This window comes from Microcaecilia unicolor, chromosome 4, assembly GCF_901765095.1.
Source record: "Microcaecilia unicolor chromosome 4, aMicUni1.1, whole genome shotgun sequence".
Classification (NCBI taxonomy): domain Eukaryota; kingdom Metazoa; phylum Chordata; class Amphibia; order Gymnophiona; family Siphonopidae; genus Microcaecilia; species Microcaecilia unicolor.
Genome location: NC_044034.1, coordinates 222,491,604 through 222,514,684, shown reverse-complemented (window position 1 = coordinate 222,514,684; position 23,081 = coordinate 222,491,604). Strand labels below are relative to the sequence as shown.

The following is a 23,081-nucleotide window of genomic DNA, read 5'->3' as shown; positions in this document are numbered from 1 at the left end:
TTGGCTTCCTACCATGCCATGTCTCATGTGGTGTGCGCTCAGCGCCTTTAGTTGGCATTCTGTTTTGTAGGTACACTGCTGTGAGAATGGCTTCCCCCCATAGTCTTTTAGGGAGATTGCTATCTGACAGCATACATCTGGTCATTTCCACAAGTGACCTAAATTTTCTCTCTGCAACAGAATTTTGCTCTGGTGTATAAGCTACTGTTGTGATATGCTGAATGCCTTCTTGTTCTAGAAATGTGCGCATGCTTTGTGAAGTGAACTCACCACCATTGTCGGTCTGAAGAACCTTTGGTTTTCTTTCAAATTTATTGCTCACCATGGCTACGTATTTCTTCAGCATGTCTGTGACTTGACTTTTCTCTTTCAGCAAATAGGCCACACAATATCTAGAGAAATCATCCAAGAATATTAGCACAAATCTGTTATTTCCCAATGATGGGATATTAAACGGTCCACATAAGTCACTGTGTATTAAGTCCAGCACTTTATTACTCCTATTTCCTGTGTATGCAAGAAATGAGGGTCTCACACCTTTTTGAGTAACACAGTCTATGCATTTCTCCATTTTACCAGCATCTGCACTTATCTGAATGCCGGTGGCCAGTTGCTTACTGTAAAGATCCTGGATCACCTTAGAATCACGATGTCCCAGGCGGCGGTGCCAGATTTCCAGACTACATTTACCATCATTCTTCCTTACTTGCGCCATATGTGAGGCTTCACCTGAAATGTTCAGTTTATAAACATCATTATGCATAAAAGCTTCAGCATACACTTCATCATTTTTAGAGATTGTGCACTTACTGTTTTCAAAATGAATCGCAAATCCCTTCTTATCTAATGTAGATACACTAAGCATATTGCAAACTGCTTGGGGAATATACAAGACATCACTTACAGGAATTTCTTTAACTTCATTAGACACTTTGCATTTTAAGAATCCAATACCTTTTGCTTGGATCTTAGCAGTCCCTGCGTTTGCAGTTTTAAGAATACCTTCCTCTGGACACATTTCCTGAAAGAAATCTTTAGAATTGGTTAAATGGCATGTGCTCCCCGAATCCAAAATCCAAGTACTTTCATTTGAATTATTATTTACCATAGTCAAAGATTTTTCTGCCATTAGAAAGCCCTTGTGTTTATCTTTGTCCTTCATACATTTCCTGGTTTGAAAATTCTTTAGTTCCATTGGCTTAGGTGAGCTAGAGGGAGTGTTTTGTGTTTCCTTACACCATTTAGATACATGTCCCTCCTTTCCACATGAGTAGCAAATCAGCTTGCCCTTGGGTGGAGTTTTCCCATAGCTCCGCCTTCCTCTGTTCTTTGCCAAGAAATTTGTTTCATTTCTCTCTGACTGACTTTGAGAACACATCTCCTCAGAATCATTATTATGCATTCCTGCCTTAGTTTTGATGTTGTCTGTTCAAAAGATTGCCCTTCAATGGCCTCATTTACAGACCTAAAAACATCAAACTTCTTTGATAGTGAGGTAAAAAGAAATGCTCTTTTCAATGCATCACACATGGGAATTCCAGAAAGTTCTAGCTTTTGAAATGAAGACATAAGATGCATAATGTGATCATTACATTTACTTTTATCCCTTAATTTGGTTTCATTCAACTCTGCCAACCAAATTGGTTGCTGCTTTGCATATGTAGTTGCATACATAGTTCTCAGTTTATATAAAATGTCCTTTGGTGTATCTTTTCCCTCCACTAATATGGCTTGTTTCTCTGAGAGAGCTTCCAAAAGCATGCACTTCACATAATAGTTTGCATTGTCCCATTCAGCCATATTTTCAGCTGTTCTGTCTTGATCTAAGCATATATATAATCCTTTTGCTCGAAGGAGACATATGAATCTTAGTTCCCACTGCTGATAATTAAACTCAGTTAATTTAGGCACCTTGAGAGAATAGAACAATGGTGAATTTCTTCCCTCAGCCATTTTCTTAGCCTTCTGTCTGCTGTGTGGGGGGAGAGAGAGACAGACTGAATCTTTCCTTTAAAACTTAAGAGAAAAATGTGGCCTTTTTTTCTGCCTGGTAATATTTCTCTTCTTTTTCAATTCCTGGCCCCTGGGCCCATAACCCTTTTGTTGGATTATTTGTAGTAAATAATTAACAGATTTTAGTACACACAGCTTCAGCTTTAGAAATGTTAATTTCTTTCTTCATCTCTCTCTCATTCACCCCTGAATAATTCACTGCTGAGTCACTTTAAAGTTGAAGTAACAAAACATCTGTTTACTCACAGTTTGTAGTTAGATTATAATCAGACAGGCTTATATATACATATTACTATACATTTGTATTATCAGCTCCTTCCATGTGCTTAGATGGTAATGGATGCTCACACCACCATAGATCCTCTCAGGTTAGGAGAGATCATGAGCTCCATGTGCTCCATGTGCTGCATGTGCTGCATCTAAACCCCCACAGGAAGTTGCATAGCTATGTGACCTCTCTAAGTAATTCACATCAGAGGTCACAGAGTAATCACAGAGAAATAATAGGTGACAGGCAATGCATGTAAAATACAATTACATTCCAACAAGAATAAGTAATCATAAACTTTCTATTTAAACAAAAATTAAACTGAACCCCTGAGATGCCAGATTCTGCATACAATACAACACACAGAAACAGAAAATGTCCCCTAGTACTGTGCAAAATATAAAGATAGCAAATGTAAATTTGAAAAAACTAACAAATACCAATCACTACTTTACAAATTAACAAATAGAAATAAAACAAATTAAGAAAATAAAATAATACCATTTTATTGGACTAATACATTTAGCTTTCAGAGGCCAAAACCTCCGTCCTCGGGTCAGTACAGTATAGTGCTGTTACAGTATCCTATCCTGACCTGAGGAAGGGGGTTTTGTTCTCCGAACGTTAGTCAAAATGTATTAAAATTAGTCCAATAAAAAGATTACCTTATTTCCATGTTCTATTTATAAACATTTATTAACACAGCTACGATACTACTTTATCCTAAAGCAAAAAAAGAAAATATATATATTTTATTTACAGTTTGTTGTTTCTGGTTTCTGCTTTCCTCATCTTCGTTTCACTGTCTCCCTTTCATCCAGTATCTGTCTTTGCTCTCTCCCTACCATCCAGTGTCTACCTTCTCTCCCTGCCCCTGCCATCCACTGTCTGCCCTCTCTCCCCTGTCCCCTTCATCTACCATCTGCCCTCTCTCTCCCTCTGCCCCTTCCAACCACTATTTGCCCTCTCTCTCCCTTCCATCTAGCGTCTGCCCACTATCTATGCCCCTTCCATCCACCATCTCCCCCTGTCTGCCCTCTCTCTCCCCCTTCCATCCACTGTCGACCCTTTCTCTCTGCGTCTTCAATCCACCATTTGCCCTCCCTCTCCCATCCATCCAGGGTCTGCCCTCCCTCTATCTCCCCCTTCCATCCAGGATCTGTCCCCTCTCTCGCTGTCGCTGCCCCCTCTTTTCAGCCCCCAGTTCCAGCCCCATTTTTTCACCTGTTCCTATTTCCAGCCCCAGCCCACGTCTCCCACCTGCCCCCTCCTTTTCAGCCCCCAGTTCCAGCCTCAGCCCTTTTCTCCCACCAGTCCCAAGCTTGAGCCATCCACTTCTCCCTGTCCCTTTTTCAGCCCCCACAGGTTCATCTTCTGCCCATTTTTAGCCCCCAGTTCCAGTACTAGCCCCCTTATCCCACCTACCCTCCTTGTCAGCCCCCAGTTCCAGTCCCCTTAATCCACCTGCCTTGCATTAGGGCCCCCCTTTTCAGCTCCAGCCCCATTCTTTCACCTCACTTGCCCTCCTTTTCAGCCCCAAACTCATTCTCCCACCTTCCCGTATCCCAGGCATGGCCCCATTCTCCCTCCTGCCCCCTTCTCAGACCCCAGCTCCAGCCCCCTTCTCTCATCTGAGCTCCCCCGACCCAGTCCCCATCTCCCATTTGAGCCCCCCTGACCCAGTCCTCACCTGCCTACCATCAGCTCCCTCGACAGCCCCCTTCTCTCTGCCACCCGACCGGCTGCGCTACAGTTTAAAAATTGCTGAATCAGCGGCGCCCCAGGTGTAAGAACGAGGGGGGTGCTCCGCTCCCGCTGCACCTGACCAAAAGGCTGCTGGCACTGCAGTCATCTCCTTCGACAGCTCCCCCGACCCGCTGCAGTTTAAAAATCACTGAATCGGCGGCGCAGCTCTAGCGTGCAGTGAACCGCCTCTGCCTGTAAAAGAAGCGGATCACGTCGTTGGACCTTCTTGCACTGTGTCCCGCCCTCCTCTGATGTAACTTCCTATTTCCGCGAGGGCGGGACACAGTGAGAGAAGGCCCGACGAGGCGATCCGCTTCTTTTACAGGCAGAGGCAGTTCAGTGCACGCTAGAGGTGCGCCACCGATTCAGCGATTTTTAAACTGCAGCGGGTTTGGGGGCTGTCAAAGAGCTGACTGCGGTGCCGGCAGCCTTTCGGTCAGGCGCAGTGGGAGCGGAGCATACCCCCCTCATTCTTACACCCAGGGCGCCGCCGATTCAGCGATTTTTAAACTGCAGCGGGTCAGGGGACTGTCGAAGGAGCTGACTGCAGTGCCAGCAGCCTTTCGGTCAGGCGCAGTGGGAGCGGAGCACCCCCCCCTCGTTCTTACACCCGGGCGGACCGCCCCCACCGCCCCCGCCCTTGGTTCGCCACTGGTATACAGTTACTGAAACCTAGTCTTGTACTGAAACAGTCAGTGTGGTCCACAGTGTTAGGTATGGGTTGAAAAATGGAAGGGGCCAGTCCTTTCTATTACGTGACCAGCTGCAGTCTCCCTCTTCTGAGGGGTGAGGGTTTTGAATGCATTTCATTCACTAATTTATATGAAAAATGAATGAAAACAAAACCCAACAATGCAGTCAGGAAGAGTTGCTAACTTTCTAAAGCTAAAGCATGCTTTGGGATGCAAAAGCATAGTCTAGAAACACTGCAGATATGCATCGCAGTATATCGTGCCAATCACAGACAGGGGTCTCTGTCAGCCACTTACAGACAGCTAAATGCGCTGTGATTGGTTGACAGAGACCCCTGTCTGTGATTGGCTTAGAGAGACCTGAAGGGGCATAATCAAAAGGGAGGAACATCCAAGTAAGTGGAGCTGTGGCCAAGTGGTTAGAGTACCGCTCTTCTGGTTCAAATCTCAGTGGTACTACTGAAAAAGCCAAGCTAAAATAGTTTTGATTTAGGACATCCCTGACGAGCACTTGGATTTTTTTTTTTTGGGTAGGAGGAAGGTGACCACTGGGGGAGTAAGAGGAGGTCATCCCCGATTCCCTCCGATGGTCATTTGGTCAGTTGGGGCTCCTTTTTGAAGTTTGGTCGTGAAAAAAAAGGGACCAAGTAAAGTCGAAATGCTCGTCAAGTCTGGCTTTTTTTTTCCCATTATCGGGCGAAGCCGGCCATCTCGTGAGCACGCCCCCATCCCGCCTTCACTACCCTACCAACACGCCCCCTTGAAATTTCGCCGGCTCCGCAATGGAAAGCAGTTGAAGCTGGCCAAAATCAGCTTTCGATTATACCGATTTGGCTGGTTTCAGGAGATCGCTGGCCATCTTCCGATTTGTGTCGGAAGATGGCTGGCGATCACTTTCGAAAATGAGCTGGATAGTGTCCATTACGAGCTTTGGTTTTGCTGTGTTGCAGGGTGTAGGTATTTATGTTGGGTCAGTGAGGTATGCCTTTTTGGACAGGCTGTTTTTTAGTGATTTCCTGAAGTTTAGGTGATCGTAGGTTGTTTTCACATCTTTTGGCAATGCGTTCCATTGTTGGGTGCTTATATAGGAGAAGCTGAATGCATAGGTTGCTTTGTATTTATTTATTTATTTGCATTTGTATCCCTCATTTTCCCACCTATTTGCAGGCTCAATGTGGCTTACATAGTTTTGTTATGACATTGTTATTACAGGGTGTCAGATACAATTAATAATGTGCATAGATTAAATAAGGGAGAAGGAAAGGAAAGTATTAAGCGGGTAAATGTGGATTTTCATAACTGGGTGGATTAGTGAAGTGGATTAGTAGGACTGTAGGTTCTCTTTGTAGGCTTTATTGAAGAAATATGTCTTCAGAGATTTGCAGAAGTTGGTTATTTCGTTGATTGTTTTCAAGTCTGTTGGTAGTGCGTTCCATAACTGTATTTAATGCCTTTGCAGTTTGGGTAGTGGAGGTTTAGGTATGTTCGAGATGATCTGGTTATGTTTCTGCTTGGTAGGTCTATGAGGTTTGTCATGTATCCTGGGGCTTGGCCATAGATAATTTTGTGGGCCAGGGTGCATATTTTGAAGGTAATACGTTCTTTGACTGAAAGCCAATGCAGTTTTTCTCGGAGGGGTTTGGCACTTTCGAATCACGATTTGCCAAATATCAGCCTGGCTGCTGTGTTTTGAGCGGTCTGGAGTTTCTTTGTGAGTTGTTCTTTGCATCCCGCCTAAATTCCGTTGCAGTAATCTGCATGGCTTAGTACCATTGATTGTATTAGGTTGCGAAATATTGAGGCCTTGCTTTGATAAGGAGTTGGCCAATGGGATCATCATTATGTTGAAGAGTGTTGGTGATAGTGGTGATCCTGCACAGCTAATGGATGAATTTACCTGGACGGCAGGACATTAAAACCTTTACTTCATCAGCAGTTGATCTCTTATGTAAAAAAAAAAAAAAAATCCTGTTCTGAATTTTGGGTGGTTCTGTCAATAGATTTTTCAGAAGCCCTTGGTTTAGTTTTCTTAGCTTTGCTACAGCACCATGTGGCTTTTATGACTGACATGTTTTAGATAATCCAGTTTTCATTCACCACATTTTTTCCTGAATTCAAACATATTCCACAGATAAATCACCTCTTTCAAAGTGTTCAAAAATGTCTCAGAGTCTGGCATATCAATCTTGACTGTATAACCTGTCAATCGTTCCTGCTTGAATTTGTCATCTTTGAGTTTACATTTTAACATTTTTTTTTCCAAATCATCTTTATTTGTTTCAACAAATAAACAGGTTACTTCTCACTCAACATATATGCATATAGACAACCATAACACCTACTACAGAATCCAGAGAATTCCCGTCGCTCTAGAGATGCTTGCAATATCATCACGTTTTAACATTTCTAATGGTACCCCTCACGTTCGATTGCCCCTTGCTGCAGGCTTTACATGTGCTCCTGAGATAATCTGAAGTCTTGAATGTGCTGCTTGGGCTTGGTTGGAGAGGTAGTGCAGTGCGCCTGGCCTGTTCTGTGCACCACTGCAAAATGGCATGCACTCAGCAGTCATGATATGCGTGCCCATACACATAGCTGGCTAAGGATGGCCCATCTTAATGAATGAGATGTACCATCCCAATGGGTGAAACTGAAGGCCAGTGAGTGAGAATTTTCAGGCAGTGTGTCCAGGGTATAAATCTATAAATTAAGCTAGCAATACAAAATGATATTTTAGTAATGAAAGTAGCAATACTAGTGGTGGAGCCAGGTGGCAAAGTTTGGGTGGGACTAGGGGAAAAATGAGTAGGCATGAAATTTCCTTTCTGCCCTTGCCTCTGCCATTCTCTCTGGGAGTCTTTTACTAAGGCCGCTGGCGTTTTTAGTGTGCGCTAAAAATAGACATGTGCTAAACGCTAAAGATGCCAATGTATTCCTATGGGCGTCTTTAGCATTTAGCATGCGCCTATTTGTAATGCGCGGTAAAAAAAAACCCAGCGTGCCTAAGTAAAAGACCCCCTCTGTCTCCTCCCCTCCCCCATGGCATTCCTCCAACTCAAATTGTGATATAAATACCTTAGCTGGCAGGGATCCCCAAGCCTCGCTAACTGAAGACTTCCTCCATAGGTGCCTAGAACACCCTTCTGCCAAGCTCGGAAGTCAGAGGCAGCATTCCTGAGTTGCCAACATGATACCTCTTATATGCTTAGCTCCCAGATGTGCGAAAACTGAGCATGAATGGGTCTCTCAGGAACGTTGCTGCCAACTGTTGAGCTTAGAAGAAGGAATACTTGGTGCCTTCAGAGGAGGTGTTCAGATGGCATGGCTTGAAGATCCCTGCCAGCTGCGTTAAGGGTGCACTACTGCTGGGTAGGCCTGAGCCCAAAGTGGATGGATCTCTGCCACTGGGCTATGCCACTGAGTACAAAATGATAGTTAAGTTTTTCTGATTTTATTTAAGTTGTAAGTTGCTTATGTCCAGTTGCTACACTAGTCGATAGTATGTCGGCAGCATGCTGTCATGTATACATGTGGTTAGAAACAGGGCAGCTATTCTTCCCTTTAATTAAAGGCTCATAGAAATCACTTCAGGATGTCATTTGTATGCTTATCCCTGCCCCCCCCCCCCCCCCCCCCACACACACACACACACAATGGTTGCCAATTCTGACCAGTTCTCAACTGCTTACCAGAACTTGCTCTGGCTCTGCCTCTGCCCCTCAGCCTTGGTGGGATCAGGTTTCAGAGACATACCTCCTCCTCTCTCTTCCTCCTGCTGCTTTTCAGTCTCTTCTTTTTTGTTTCTGTGGCCATAGTTGCTGTAACCAAGCTCCTCTCTCTCTCTCTCTCTCCATGTGCTTCAGACTAGAGAATGACAGGAGGACGGGGTCGGGGACCCACAGTTACCAGGGGGGGGGGGATGGGGGGACAGATCGCACTGGGATGGGGTGGGGATGGGGACAGAGCCCATGAGGACAGGGGCAAACTTTGTCCCTTTTTCATTTTCTACTTTGAAGCCTGTTAATGAACTGGTCTGTTATTTATGTTTGAGTGATGCAGACAACGATATTTTGATGTTTTGGAAAAATACGCAAACATGCTGGCCACAACTAGCAAAATTTGCATGGGGGATCCTGTATACCCTGCTACCAGCACATCTTCTAGGTAGACATCTTTTATTGTAGGAAGGACTGTGGAAGACAGGAGAGTTAGACTGAATCCTGAGATTGTTGATGATTTATTCATCCACAGATTAAAAAATCATAATGGTGCTTCATAGGGCATATTTCTCCCCTCTAGAGTATACAGAACAGGTTGTATTTATACCCCTGGACATTTTAACAGGATGGATTAGGATTCCTTGGGGTAGTAGAAATCAGCTATTGTTGGGGTTGGAAGGGTAGAGGGTGCTGGTGAGGAGGGTTATTATAGCTGCTCACTGTTATTATTGTTTTCTATTTGTAATTTATACACAATAGTTGCACAGCATATTGTTCCTTTTTATACTTTAATAAAAAGATTTAAATATAAAATCATAATTGTTCGAGGCTTCTGCAGATGAGGACAGAGCCCATGGGGACGGCGTGGGGACGGGGACAGAATCTGCGGGGATGGAGACAGGGCCTGCGGGGACAGAGGCAGAACCTGTGGGGACGGGATGGGGATGGAGACAGAACCCACGGGGACAGGGACAAACTTTGTCCCCGTGCCATTCTCTACTTCAGACTCTCTGCTTCAAATATGTGAAAGTTCTGTGCCAGTGAGTGTGTGAAGTCTTCCAGCTGCATGTGTCTCGTGCCTGATGTGTGTGACTTGATATCTCTGCATTTTTCATTTGTAAAACACACTTCAAGCATGGAAAATATTCTATGAAATTATGCCTATAAGGAAGAATTCTAAAAAATCAGTGCTGCAAAAAAGCACGTAGCGGTATTCTATAAACCTCGCTTAAAGTTAGGCACAGTTTATAGAATAGCATTTAGTTGCGACCATTTTCACCAATGAAAACATGGTGCATATGCCTGCACCTATATTTAGGTGCAATGCCCCCTTATCTAATTGAAACAGGTGGGAAATCAGGAGACGAAAGGCAAATTTTGGTTCCAAATAAGGCAACTTTATTGCTAGCAAGTGAACAGCACCGAGTAGCCTCGGGACACTGTGTGTCATAAATCATCTGACGCTTACATTTATACTTCCCTACCGGGCCTGCGCATTTGGCCCCTTACACGTCACAACTGTCATGCGCAGTAAACATTTGTAGTTCTTACAGTACAAAATTGTAGTCCCAGTACGTACACACGTCATAACACTGAAATGATACTGGCAAGAAAAACGAAACTTAGCAGCTTATTCTGTACACACACAATGCTCCTTTCTAGCACAGGAGATAAGGTGCGGCTCAGGAATGCAGGGGGTGTCAGCACCCTCCAAGGTCGCCTATTCAGATGGCGTTGCTACGTGCAAGCTGGTCTTGTATAGGCCTTGCAAACTACTGTTACAAGCTATATATCTAATAGCCCTGCATTCTGTCTGTACATTAGTAAACAGCAAACTTGTCTTGTTAGTAAACAGTAAAACTGGATAAGGCACAAATGTCCAGTGCAGTAATAAGGTGTGGCCAAACAGCCAAAAGCAGAGGTAGAGTGCATAAGTAAAAGTCCATCAGTAGGCACAAAACATGAGGTTGTCCTGTTGCTCAGTAGTATTCAGGTAGTACCGGCGTTCCACTCCTTCATTCCCCCCTTTTGATACTTGAACATCCATTCTGGTGGAGAGTATCACCTCCATAAACCCTGAAACGGAAAGAAAGGACAAGGATAGTTAGCGAGGGAGGCAACAAGCGAGCCCTAAGCCCTTGCGCAGCCGTTGGTTGCTTCGCCGGGGTTGAGACGGAGGGCCCCTAGTGGAATCCCCCCCCCCTTTGTAGCCGGTCTTTTGCTGGCACAAGGGTGATGGCCCATTGAGTGACTCAGGGGGTTCAAAGTGCACATCAGCCACAAGGTGCTTCATCGTCAGCTTCATCAGACTGGGGAATGGGGGAGTACATCTGGAGAGCCATAAGTTGGGCAGCAGCACGGCGGTCAGCGATGCTTTCCATGGTGGAGCGGAGACACCTGAAAACTAAGGGAAGAGACAAAGGTATTATTAGGCAAGACAGCAAGAACAGGCCACCCATGACGAGGAGGCCTTGCAGGCTCCCGGAGGTTGGGAGCCAGCTGGTGAGGGAGGAAGTCCAATCCCACGCACTGTTCCAGGTCTGGACGGGGACGTGGGCTAGTTTGACCATCCGGTCAGTTATCTCCCTGATGACATGGCTCTGGTCATCAATCTGTAAGCAGCAATTACTGAGGTTAAACTTGCCACACACCCCGCCCTCCTGGGCTAAGAGGTAGTCAAGAGCCAAGCGATTTTGGTAGACGGCGGTAATGAGCTTAGTGTTTTGTCGAGCTAGCATATTGAGGGCCAGGGCAGAATCGTTAGTGAGGATTTCGAGTACGGCCTGTAGGCGAATAATGCGATTTAGCATGTAGATAGGGGTGCGGTACCCGTATGTACCATCTTCAGCCCATGTGGCCGGTCCATAGTAGTGAATGATACGTTCAGGCGGCCACTCGTTGTCCTTCCAGTCTCCAATCTGTACTTTGGGCTTGATGATTGGGAAAGACCGTTTTCGTCGGGTAGGGTTATCAGGCCCCTTTTCCACGTATAGGGGGATACCCAAAGTTTCGCCGACTTGTATGGGCAGAAGGAAAAAACTAGGTCGGACCGTGCCCAAGAGGCAGGTACCGTACCAGCGGGTCGGGAGTTGTTCATAGGCCCTGCGTCCGCAGATATAGTAGTAGCCCGCCGGGGCTACCCACTTGAGGGAAGCGTTCCCTCCGTATGTCCATGTAGTCTCCCACTGGTACAGAGTAACGCTTCGATGGCGCTCGACTAGCGCAGAGGGTACCTATGATAACTGTTGGAGGCCATTCGGAGTGATGAGGGCACAAGTCGGGAGAAACTGGCAATCGCCTTCCGGGGGCTGCGTCTGGTGAATGAGGGTAGTGACTAGGTGATATCCTCCCTCTATACGGTGGCGCACGAGGCGCAAACATTCAGTACAGTTCTGGCTCAAGGGGTAATAGCTCGGGACTGAGCAAAGGAGGAGTAGTAGGCTAAGCATCATATATGCGGTGGAAGGTATCCGAGCCTTTGCAGCAAGAAGATGATAAGGCCCACGATTATGGCTGCGATAAAGAGAGAGCCAAAAACGCAGTGGGTCCAGAAACTGAGTTCCTGTCGCTGGGCAGGCATGAATCTGGTGGTTCACGTCTTTCTTAGAGTCAGCCGTAATGGAGCGTCAGGATGTTGGTGCGCAGTCCAACGCTTCAGGGTGCTGCTAGTGGGAGCAGCAGGCTTCAATCGGGTCCAATGTATCCACACTGGGCTTCCTGCAATTTTAACAGCGGTGGAGGTCGTTAGGAGAACAAGGGAGGGCCCCTTCCATTTTGGCTTTAGGCAGTCAGATTCATCCCACTCTTTTACCCAGACCTCGTCTCCCACCCTGAACCTGTGCGTAGGATTGGTGAGGACCAAGGGAGCTACTCTTTCAGTGTACTGCTGGATGTCTTGCACTACCTGGTGTAAGGCTCTCATCTGTTTCACTAAGGAACTCTCACCCTGTATCTGCAAGGAGTCGGGAAAGGAGGGTAGTGGTGGTGGCCTAGCATACATCATCTCGTAGGGAGTAAGGCCGGTAGCCTTGGGGGTACACCTAAGATGCAGCAAGGCCAGTGGAAGCAGGTCGGGCCATTTGGCTTTTGCTTCTTGGCATAGCTTGGCTAGCTGGTTCTTCAGGGATCGGTTAGCCCTCTCCACTACTCCACTGCTTTGGGGTCTCCAGGCACAATGCAACTTCCAATCGAGGCCCAGTCTGGTACTGAGCTGTTGTGTTACTTCGCTAGCGAAGGCGGGACCGTTGTCAGAGTTTATTTGCTTGGGGAGGCCGTATCTGGGTAGGATTTGATGAAGCAGTAGGGAGGTAACTTCTTTAGCCATTTCCGTTCTAGTAGGCTGGGCTTCAATCCATCCGGTGTAGGTACACACGGCGACGAGGATAGCTTTGTAGCCGCGCGCCGGGGGCATGTGTGTGAAGTCAATCTGGCACACGTGAAAAGGGCTGGTGCCTCGGAGAACATGTCCTGGCATAGGGCCGGGCCCCGTTCGAGGGTTGTTCCGGGCACAAGTCGCGCATCGGCTGGAAGCGTTTTTGGTCCACAGGGATAGTTTGTTGATGTAGTAGGTCTTCTCAAGTAAGCGCCCCAGAGCGTCCCTTCCCAGGTGTGTGCGGTCGTGAGCCTCCTTGGCCACCGTCCAGGCCAAGGCTTCGGGGATCCATATGCGCCCATCCTGTAGTATCCACCAGCCATTGCGTGACTGTAGACCCTCCTGTTGGGCCCATTCCGTTTCTTGGGGGGTGTAAATAGGGGTCTCCGTAGGGAGCTGGACGACGAGTACGGGGTCAGAAGGGTGAGAGGAGTAGGGGAGCTGACTTGCCCTTTTTGCAGCGTCGTCTGCCCGTTGATTTCCCCGGGCGATAGGGTCCGTTCTTCCAGTATGGGCCCTGCAGTGCATCACGGCCACCTTCTTCGGCTTCCATACCGACTCGAGTAATTGGCAGATTTCAGCGGCATTTGCAAGTCCTTTCCCTTCAGCCGTCAGAAATCCCCTCTCCTTGTACAAGGCTCCGTGCACCTGGAGGGTGAGGAAAGCGTATTTGGAGTCGGTGTAGTGGTGTTGAGTGCATCCCATGTGTGTTGTCGGATCTCTCTCGCTTCCCAGGGCCATTGTTCACCCATGTCGGTGCCTCCACAGACGAAACAGTTGGCAATTCCGAGGGAGAGGGCGATGTACAGAATGCCATCTCTCTCGACTCCCGGAGGCCCGGCCACATACGCAGGGAGTCCTACGCTGAGGGTGACATTGTAGTATCTTGGTTTGGTAGGGCTGTGGCAGATAGTGAGATTTCCATGGAGGCCACAACCCGTTTACTCTTCCGTGTGGTTGCGAGGCCAGGTGACTCAGGTGAGGCTGGGCGGGACGTCTCCCCGGCATCCGACTCTGACCCGGAAGTCCCGGCGTCAGCGGGGCCTTCTGCTAGGCCCGTAAGGTCAGGGTACATAGGAGCATAGGGCGGCGGCGCAATGTCGTCTTCGTATGCTTCCGCCGTAGCAAGTATCGGGGCTTTTGGAGGCTTCTTCTCGGCCGAACCCTGAACTTTCCCTGCGGTTTTCTTTGGGGGTTTTTTCCTAGAAAGTGTGTTGGTAGTACTGGGCGTAGTTCCTGCCTTGACTCTGGTAGCAGGGGGCGTGGTCTCAGTGGCTTCAGTGCTAGGGGCGGTAGGCCGTATGGGGGCGGTCCCTGCGGCCTTCGGGACGGCAGCGGTTGCCGAGCTTTGAAGAGCGAAGGCATGGGTCGGCAGGGTTCTAAGCTTGGTTTTCCGGCCTTTTCTCTGCTTTACCAACATAAGGGCGGCCTTTTCTACCTTCCGTTGGGCCCAAGCCGGCGGATCCCGGACTACATCCAACCACGCTTCTATGTATGGAATGTCCTCGGGACAGCCTGGGTTTCCCTCAATTATAACAATATTCATGACCGCCGCCACTTTTTCATACTCGAATGACCCTTCCGGGGGCCATCCAGCAATTCCTAGCCCTGGCCACATGAATTGACATCTCTGTATCATCCCGGCCCTGCTACATTTATCTAGGTCGAACACTTCGCTAAAGTGTTCCGTCATTAAATCTAACGGTGAAGACCCACCCCCGCCCATCCTAACCTGAGTGCCAAAGGACAGGTGACGGACAAAGGGGGAAAGGGGAGGTGGAGGAGTAAGGGGTCTCGTTCCACCAGACACAGAAGGGTCAACACTCGGCCTGACCAGGACGCGGTCGCCCGGCCTGGAACTGCAAGCCCACTCACACACTTTCATACGCCACAAGAAAACCCCCCCGTTCGTTCGCCGCTCGGTTTCGTCGCCGGAGCCTAGTGAGTTTCGGGACCTAGTCGGATACCAATAGTCCGTATTAGTCACTGGCTAAAAGAGGGTGATCACGCCTCTTCTTCGGTCCTTACTGGGCCGGTCACTACGTAGAGTATACTCGCCTGTCCGCCGGGGTCGCAGGCCGCGCCGTCGTGCGCTTCTCCCTGAAATGAAAAAGGTGCCTTGTCGGAACCACACAGCCCCCTCTACAGTCAGGCGGAGTGGATCGGCCCTCCTCCGGGAGATGGACGCTGAAATCAGCGGTGGCCACTCACCACCTCCTCGGGTGGGAATCGATGACCCGATCCGACTGCAGTGGGGGAGGGGAAGAATATAATCCGATTCCCCTTTCTACTTCTGTCCCATCTGGGTCGCCAATGAAACAGGTGGGAAATCAGGAGACGAAAGGCAAATTTTGGTTCCAAATAAGGCAACTTTATTGCTAGCAAGTGAACAGCACCGAGTAGCCTCGGGACACTGTGTGTCATAAATCATCTGACGCTTACATTTATACTTCCCTACCGGGCCTGCGCATTTGGCCCCTTACACGTCACAACTGTCATGCGCAGTAAACATTTGTAGTTCTTACAGTACAAAATTGTAGTCCCAGTACGTACACACGTCATAACACTGAAATGATACTGGCAAGAAAAACGAAACTTAGCAGCTTATTCTGTACACACACAATGCTCCTTTCTAGCACAGGAGATAAGGTGCGGCTCAGGAATGCAGGGGGTGTCAGCACCCTCCAAGGTCGCCTATTCAGATGGCGTTGCTACGTGCAAGCTGGTCTTGTATAGGCCTTGCAAACTACTGTTACAAGCTATATATCTAATAGCCCTGCATTCTGTCTGTACATTAGTAACAGCAAACTTGTCTTGTTAGTAAACAGTAAAACTGGATAAGGCACAAATGTCCAGTGCAGTAATAAGGTGTGGCCAAACAGCCAAAAGCAGAGGTAGAGTGCATAAGTAAAAGTCCATCAGTAGGCACAAAACATGAGGTTGTCCTGTTGCTCAGTAGTATTCAGGTAGTACCGGCGTTCCACTCCTTCATAATTAGGCATGTAGCTAAAAGTCACACCTCTGGCCCTCCCCCCTTTTTCTGCCTCTTGCGTAAAATTTAGGCGCAGATCCCGTACCTAAATTTACACATGTAAATTTTAATTGAATCTAATTAGTGCCAATAATTGCTTGCTAAAATGCCAATTAGTTGCACTAATTAGCTCGTTGTTCAATTTGCATATGTATTTTTTAGCGCTTTTTATAGCGTTAAGGGGATATTGTGTAACTCTGTAGATCTAAAGTTGGTTCTGCTTATTTGGATAACCCATCCTGATCACCAGAGGAACAGTTCAGTGTTTCACGTATTTGCCTCACCAGGATTCCACTTTAAAGTCAAATATTTTACTCCAACCTTCAAACGTTTGCTTGTGTCTCAATGTCTACGCCTCCTTGTCTCCAAGGCTCTTCTACCTGTGTCCTTAAGCTATTCTCACAAGCTTAGGTATTGTCACAGCACACACCTCTAGACATACTTTACATTGTGTTCACATCTCTAAACCTTCTTAGCTTTATAACCTAAAATCTGATTGGTATAATCTTTTTTCAGAGAGCACTTTTAATTTATTTCTGATGTACCCTTCCACTATTAAATCAGCATTAGACAGCCTGTTCTTAATGTTGTTGTTGTTGTTGCTGTTGTTGATGGTGGTACAACATAGTTCTAGCGATCCTTGCGCTCAAGATCTCTGCAAACCTATGACTCCACCATAGGAAAATCAGATTGGGATGCATACCAGAAACCTTCAAGTCAGTCACTGGTGGTAGTAAAATTTCTCTCTTCTCCCATCAAACATGGACATTTCTTAGGACCTCTTCTTGCCTTATAGTGTAGATGTGTTGCCAGGTCGTAGTAAATAGAAAGATGTGTGCATGAATGACTAAAAATGGTTTCATTTACAGGGTGTGTGCTTGGGGACAGACGTTGGATATCTGGCAGCCTGGATGGAAGAATGGAGGGCAGCCCTGAATGGGAAGGCCCATGGTGAGGAGCAGCGAGGAAGCCCTGCAGTTGCTGGGATGGCCACCACCACCACCTCCCTCCTGTGTCTGCAGGAAAATGTTGGAGATGCAAAAGAAGAGACACTGGAGAAGGCCCAAGAGCTCTTCCAGCTGTGTGATAAGGAAGAGAAAGGATTCATCACCAAACAAGACATGCAGGTAAACAGCAAGGAAAGCATATATCCTGTACTAGTCCTGTATAGATATGTAGTGTGCTTTTCTTAGGAAAACGAAAACCATTAATTCTCATTTTCCTAATCAGGGCCAGTGCAAAGCTATTTGGTGCTGGATTGTGAGCCCTGGAGGGACAGAGAAAGTACCTGCATATAATGTGTATAGCGCTGCGTACGTCTAGTAGCACTATAGAAATGATTAGTAGTAGTAGTGCTCTAGGCAAATCTTTTGTCTTGTGCCCCTCCCCCCCACACACAATTAAGTTCAAGGATGCTAGGCATTCTCCTGAGATTTTGATAAATTCAACAATCATGATCACCCCAATGCTATGCATCTCAAAACAATCCTGTAAAACTCATTTATTTAAATATTAATCTTTATGTAATACATTCCGAATGAGGGCAATTTCCAAAAGTTATTTACCTGAGTAAATAGTCTATTTGGAAAGCCCCACTTTTCCTCTGAATAAAAGTACAAGTTGATGGCTGTTTTGAATCGGTGGGATTGTCAGGACTATTGCTTTGCTTTGACTGCAGCTGCTCCTTGCTGCCTCCCTCGATGCTGATGCCCTAAGTGACTGCCTAATCCAGGGGCAGACTGACCATTCAGACAACCGGGCAGTGCCCGAGGGCCCAGAGGCTCTTCCCGGTTGCCTGCCACCGCACATTACAGCCCCCATGGGGCCCTGGTGGTCTAGTGGCCACTGCCGCTATTCTCCCTGGTTACACTGCCGTGTTTACAAAAAGGCTGCAGAGACTCCCGCAGTAGTCTCGTGAGAGGCAGAGTAGAGGCAGCGAGTGGGCAGGAAAGAGGGGATTTATTTTCTGCCCCTGAAGAAGCCACAGCCACTAGACCACTGGGGCCCTTGAAAGGTGGGGGGGGGCGGACAGTGGCAACACAGTGGGAGGGAGGCAGCATGGCGAGGGTGGGGGCACTGGTGACAGCAGCAGCAGCATGGCAGGGGGGAGGGGTGGCAGCAGCATGGCGAGGGGTCCAGAGTAGTCTCAATGCCTGGGGGCCCACAGCACTCTCAGTCCGCCCCTGGCCTAATCTTTCCTAATGATTGGACCAGCCCTGTACCTAACAAAAGCAGACTAACACATTCATATATTTAATGGGGTAAAACCAGAACTGGAGCAGCCTTTCTTGCAAAAATGAATTTGGTTGGTGACCCTACCCTGCTGTAATTCATATTGATGGGCACTTTTGCCTTAACAATACAGAGCTGCCAACTTTCCTATTTTAGAAGGCTGATCTTCTTATAGGGACAAAACAACAATGAGCTTCATTTTCAGCTGGGGAGGTCAGCTTAAAGTTAAGTGCCAGTCCCAGTGTTTATATGTACAGTCCATCCATGGAGTAACAGACTCCAGAGCAAAGGATATCGGAAGCACCAGACAGCTGCCAAAAAATGACATAAAAAAAGGATTAACATTATTTTAAAAAAATAAATAAATAAAACAGAAACAAAGGTATTACAAAAGAACAATAATAAATATATACCAGTCAATATTCAGCCAGCAGGGGTCAGTGGTTTACTAAATGCTGACTCCACAGGTAGAGTTAGGCTCTGATATTCAGTGTCGGGCCATGTCCTTGCATCGGCATTGAATATCAATATCTGACCGGACTCGGACAGGCCGCTGGCTCTTATGCGGGTCCCGGACAACATTCACTTATGCAGGTCCCATTAAAAAAAAGCATTAGGAGTGGCCTAATGGTTAGTGCAACAGATTTTGATCTTGGCAATCTGGGTTTGATTCCCACTGCAGCTCCTTGTGTCACTTAACCCTCCATTGCCCCAGGTACCAAAACTTAGATTATGAGCCCTCTAGGGACAGAGAAAGTACCTGCATATAATGTGTACAGAGCTGTGTAGATCTATTAGTGCTATAGAAATGATTAGCAGTAAAAATAGGTATTAAAAACAACAACAATAATAAATACATACTGGTCAATATTCAGCTAGCAGGGGTTAGTGGCTTATTAAACACTGAGTCCACAGCAGGCAGTAAGAACAAGCTCCTCTTATCGTATGTCCAATTTTATTATTATTATTATTATTATAGACAAGACCCCTAGGGCCTACCAACTGGAACTGCAAAGGCTTACCACTGCTACCATCTGCTGAGACTGAGAAGGGACTAACTTTCAGGGGGCTGCACAGATTACTTATACGCTTACTTGAAGTTCATCCGCTGGTAAAAGTGCATAGTCCATCTGTGCCATTCTAGAGAGATGCTAATGAAGTTGGTGCTTCACAAATTTCTTTGTTAGATGTGTGGAAACTGGACAAGGGGACTGAGGCAATGCTTCAAGGCCCAGTACAACAGGTCTGTGTTTTTTCTCAGCAAGTGGTCTCCAAAGTTGGTGAAATGGACCACAAATTTCAATTATTATACACTTCTTTTAAGAAAGTAGAATCTCAAATTAGTTTGTTGCCGGCCAGTGGCATAGCCACGGGTGGGCCTGGGTGGGCCCAGGGCCGCCCAGTAGCAGCAAACCTATGATGTGGCTGGCAGGGATTCCCAAGCCCCACCGGCTGAAAACTCCCAATAACTGTCCCTCCTGCATACCTTATAAAGAGCAGATCTTCACCTGCGTAAGCAGCAACTGATACATACTTGCACCGGCCCCACAGCCTTCCCTCTGACATATTCCCGCCTATGCAGAAACAGGAAGTTGCATCAGTGGGAAGGCTGTAGGGCCAACATGAGCAGTGTGTATTAGTTGCTGCTTGGTGCTGGTGATAATCTGCTATTTAAAAGGTATGCGGGAGAGGGGGGATGTTTGAAAAACTATATGGAATGCAGGTGAGAGAAGGAGAGACCAAATCACCTGTGGGATGGGGTGGGGTTCTGCCCACCCATCTTGGGCCCAGGCCCACCCAAAATTGGGTATTTGGCTATGCCCCTGGTTGCCGCAAGTGGAGACATCTGGGATTAAAGATAGTTTAATCCTTCACAGGCATCTTGAAATGTTAGAAAATCAGATTAATGCCTTTAAGTTGAGATTTTTGAATTTTCCAGTGTGCAAATTGCTGTCAGCCAAGAATTTGCTGAGGAAATATTTCAAAGAAGTTTTGGCTTTAACTAATACTGATTCAGTTGTTATTATTAAATGTTATTATTTGCCTAAGGAAGTTCTGAGGGGAGGCCATCTTCAATCTTTAGGCACAACACAGGATCTTGATTAAAGAGTCATTGCATCAGAGTTCACCACAGCATTTAGCTGTAAGGTAGATAGATTACATTCTCAATGTATGTCTGTAAATAATAGAACTATAGTTATGTCATCTGCTTTAGATTTACCTGTTGATCAGCCATCATCTGTTGTGAATATAACTACTACTACTACTTATCATTTCTAAAGCGCTACTAGACATACGCAAGGCTGTACACTTGAACATGAAGAGACAGTCCCTGCTCGACAGAGCTTACAATCTAATTAGGACAGACAAACAGGACAAACAAGAGATAAGGGAATATTAAAGTGAGGATGATGAAATAAGGGTTCTGAACAAGTGAATAAGGGTTAGGAGTTAAAAGCAGCATCAAAAAGGTGGGTTTTTAGCTTAGATTTGAAGACAGCCACAGATGGAGCTTGACGTACCAGCTCAGGAAGTCTATTCCAGGCATATGGTGCAGCAAGATAAAAGGAACGGAGTCTGGAATTAGCAGTAGAGGAGAAGGGTGCAGATAAGAGAGATTTACCCAGTGAACGGAGTTCCCGGGGAGGAATGTGGGGAGGGATGGGAGCGGAGAGGTACTGAGAAGCTGCAGAGTGAATGCACTTATAGGTCAATAAGAGGAGTTTGAACTGTATGCGGAAACGGATAGGAAGCCAGTGAAGTGACTTGAGGAGAGGGCTAATATGAGCATAACGACACTGGCAGAATATTAGTCGTGCAGCAGAAGTTTGAACAGATTGAAGAGGAGACAGATGGCTAAGTGGGAGACCTGTGAGAAGCAAGTTGCAATAGTCTAAGTGAGAGGTGATAAGAGTGTGGATGAGGGATCTGGTAGTGTGCTCAGAAAGGAAAGGGCGAATTTTGGTGATATTATAGAGAAAGAAACGACAGGTTTTAGCAGTCTGCTGAATATGTGCAGAGAAGAAGAGGGAGGAGTCGAAGATGACCCCAAGGTTACGAGCTGATGAGACAGGAAGGATGAGAGTGTTGAATATAAGTTCTCTTCAGACTTTTAATCAGATTTCTCCAGCTATGACAGATAAATTATTGTCATCCACTAATCCCATTATGTGTATGTGGTAGTGTGACCTGGCAAGGAGACAGGGAGCCTTCAATAAATACAGCCAGTCAGAGGATTGCAAGTAGAACAATGAGTTTATTTAAAAAATAAGGATTTCCCAAGTCTGTTCTCTCCACAGGCTGGACAACCATGCAATCACTTGGGGCTTTACTATAAACCCCTGGAGCACTATTCCTAACAGGCTCTACAGGATAAATACATAGTCATTTCTTCTTAACTCAGACTCTTGTAGTCTCTCTTTCTGACACAGCTTCACAGGGATAATCAACACTCACTCTCTTAACTTTGAGGTTTCAAGGAAACTTCTACCTCATTGAAGCCTCTGCTTCTGGCAATTGCAGGGTAACAATTTCTGCTGAGGGTCGCTCCTCTTCCCCAGGTACTGCAGCCAATGGGAGTCCTCTGCACTCGAGACCTCCCTGATCTGTTCAGCTTCTGGGCATTTAATTCCAGCCTGGTCTGAGCCCCGCCCCTCTGACAGCCTCAGCAGACTAGCGCCACCTGTTGTAAGGTGGCTGAACCGCCTCAGTGACAGAGTGCTCTTCACTATTCCATCCACTCCCTTACAGTGTACATTAGATCCATTTTCTTCCTCTTGGCTTTGAGAACTTTCTCTGGGGTTATCTCCATTTATCATGACTATGATAAATGTTAGGTTGATTTCAGGCTCTTTTCTGGATAACTGGAAACAGGCGCTGGTGCCCCCTCTTTTGAAGAAACCCTCTCTATCCCCCCTTCAGTCCATTCAGAACTCTGCTGCACGTCTTATCTTCCGCCTGGACCGATATACTCATATCACCCCTCTCCTCAAGTCACTTCACTGGCTTCCGATCAGGTACCGCATACAATTCAAGCTTCTCCTACTAACCTACAAATGCACTCGATCAGCAGCCCCTCCCTATCTCTCTACCCTCATCTCCCCTTACGTTCCTACCCGTAACCTCTGCTCTCAAGACAAATCCCTCCTTTCAGTACCCTTCTCCACCACTGCCAATTCCAGGCTCCGCCCTTTCTGCCTCGCCTCACCCCATGCTTGGAATAAACTCCCTGAGCCTATACGCCAGGCCCCCTCCCTGCCCATCTTCAAATCCTTGCTCAAAGCCCACCTCTTCAATGTTGCCTTCGGCACCTAACCACTATACCTCTATTCAGGAAATCTAGGCTGCCCCAACTTGACATTTCGTCCTTTAGATTGTAAGCTCCTTTGAGCAGGGACTGTCCTTCTTTGTTAAACTGTACAGCACTGTGTAACCCAAGTAGCGCTCTAGAAATGTTAAGTAGTTGTAGTAGTAGTAAATCCAGCTGTGACTAATAATTATCATTCTGTACCAAATCTCCCTTTTCTCTTGAAGATTGTGTTTCAACAGTTATCTCAGTTTTGTGAACAGAAACTAGTTTTACATCCATGACTATCTGGGTTTAGAATAGATCACAGTACAGAAACTCTGGTAACCGCTTGGCTCAATGATGTTCATAAAGCATTTGATAGCGACAGAGCAGCTTTGGCTGTATCAGATTTGTCGGCAGCTTTTGATCCTGTCAATCATTCTTTCTTGTTGTCTAGGCTTCACTCCACTGACCTTTCTAAGACTGCTTGGAAATGGTTTGCCTTGTTCTTAGAAAAACACTCTTTCATAGTTACCTTTAATTCATATGTCTCTGACCTGCAACCTTTACTTTGTGGAGTTCTGCAAGGATCAGTTCTGTCCCCTTTGCTGTTTAACCTCTATTTAAGTCCATTTGCTCCATGGGTGTGTTCGTTTAAGTGGGGCGTTCACTTAGAATGTTTCTTTTCCCTCTCCTTGTCAGGGATTTTTTGCTTTGCTA

General features: G+C 46.6%; 1 protein-coding gene across 1 annotated transcript in view; it reads left to right on the top strand.

The window, feature by feature from the left end:
• Positions 1-23,081, top strand: part of CRACR2B (calcium release activated channel regulator 2B) — a 224,539-nt gene that overhangs the window by 94,694 nt on the left and 106,764 nt on the right. The window contains exon 2 of the mRNA XM_030201259.1: positions 16,711-16,968. Coding sequence (XP_030057119.1) covers positions 16,753-16,968 — 216 coding nt within the window. The 5' untranslated portion in view covers positions 16,711-16,752. The remainder of the gene's footprint in view (positions 1-16,710; positions 16,969-23,081) is intronic.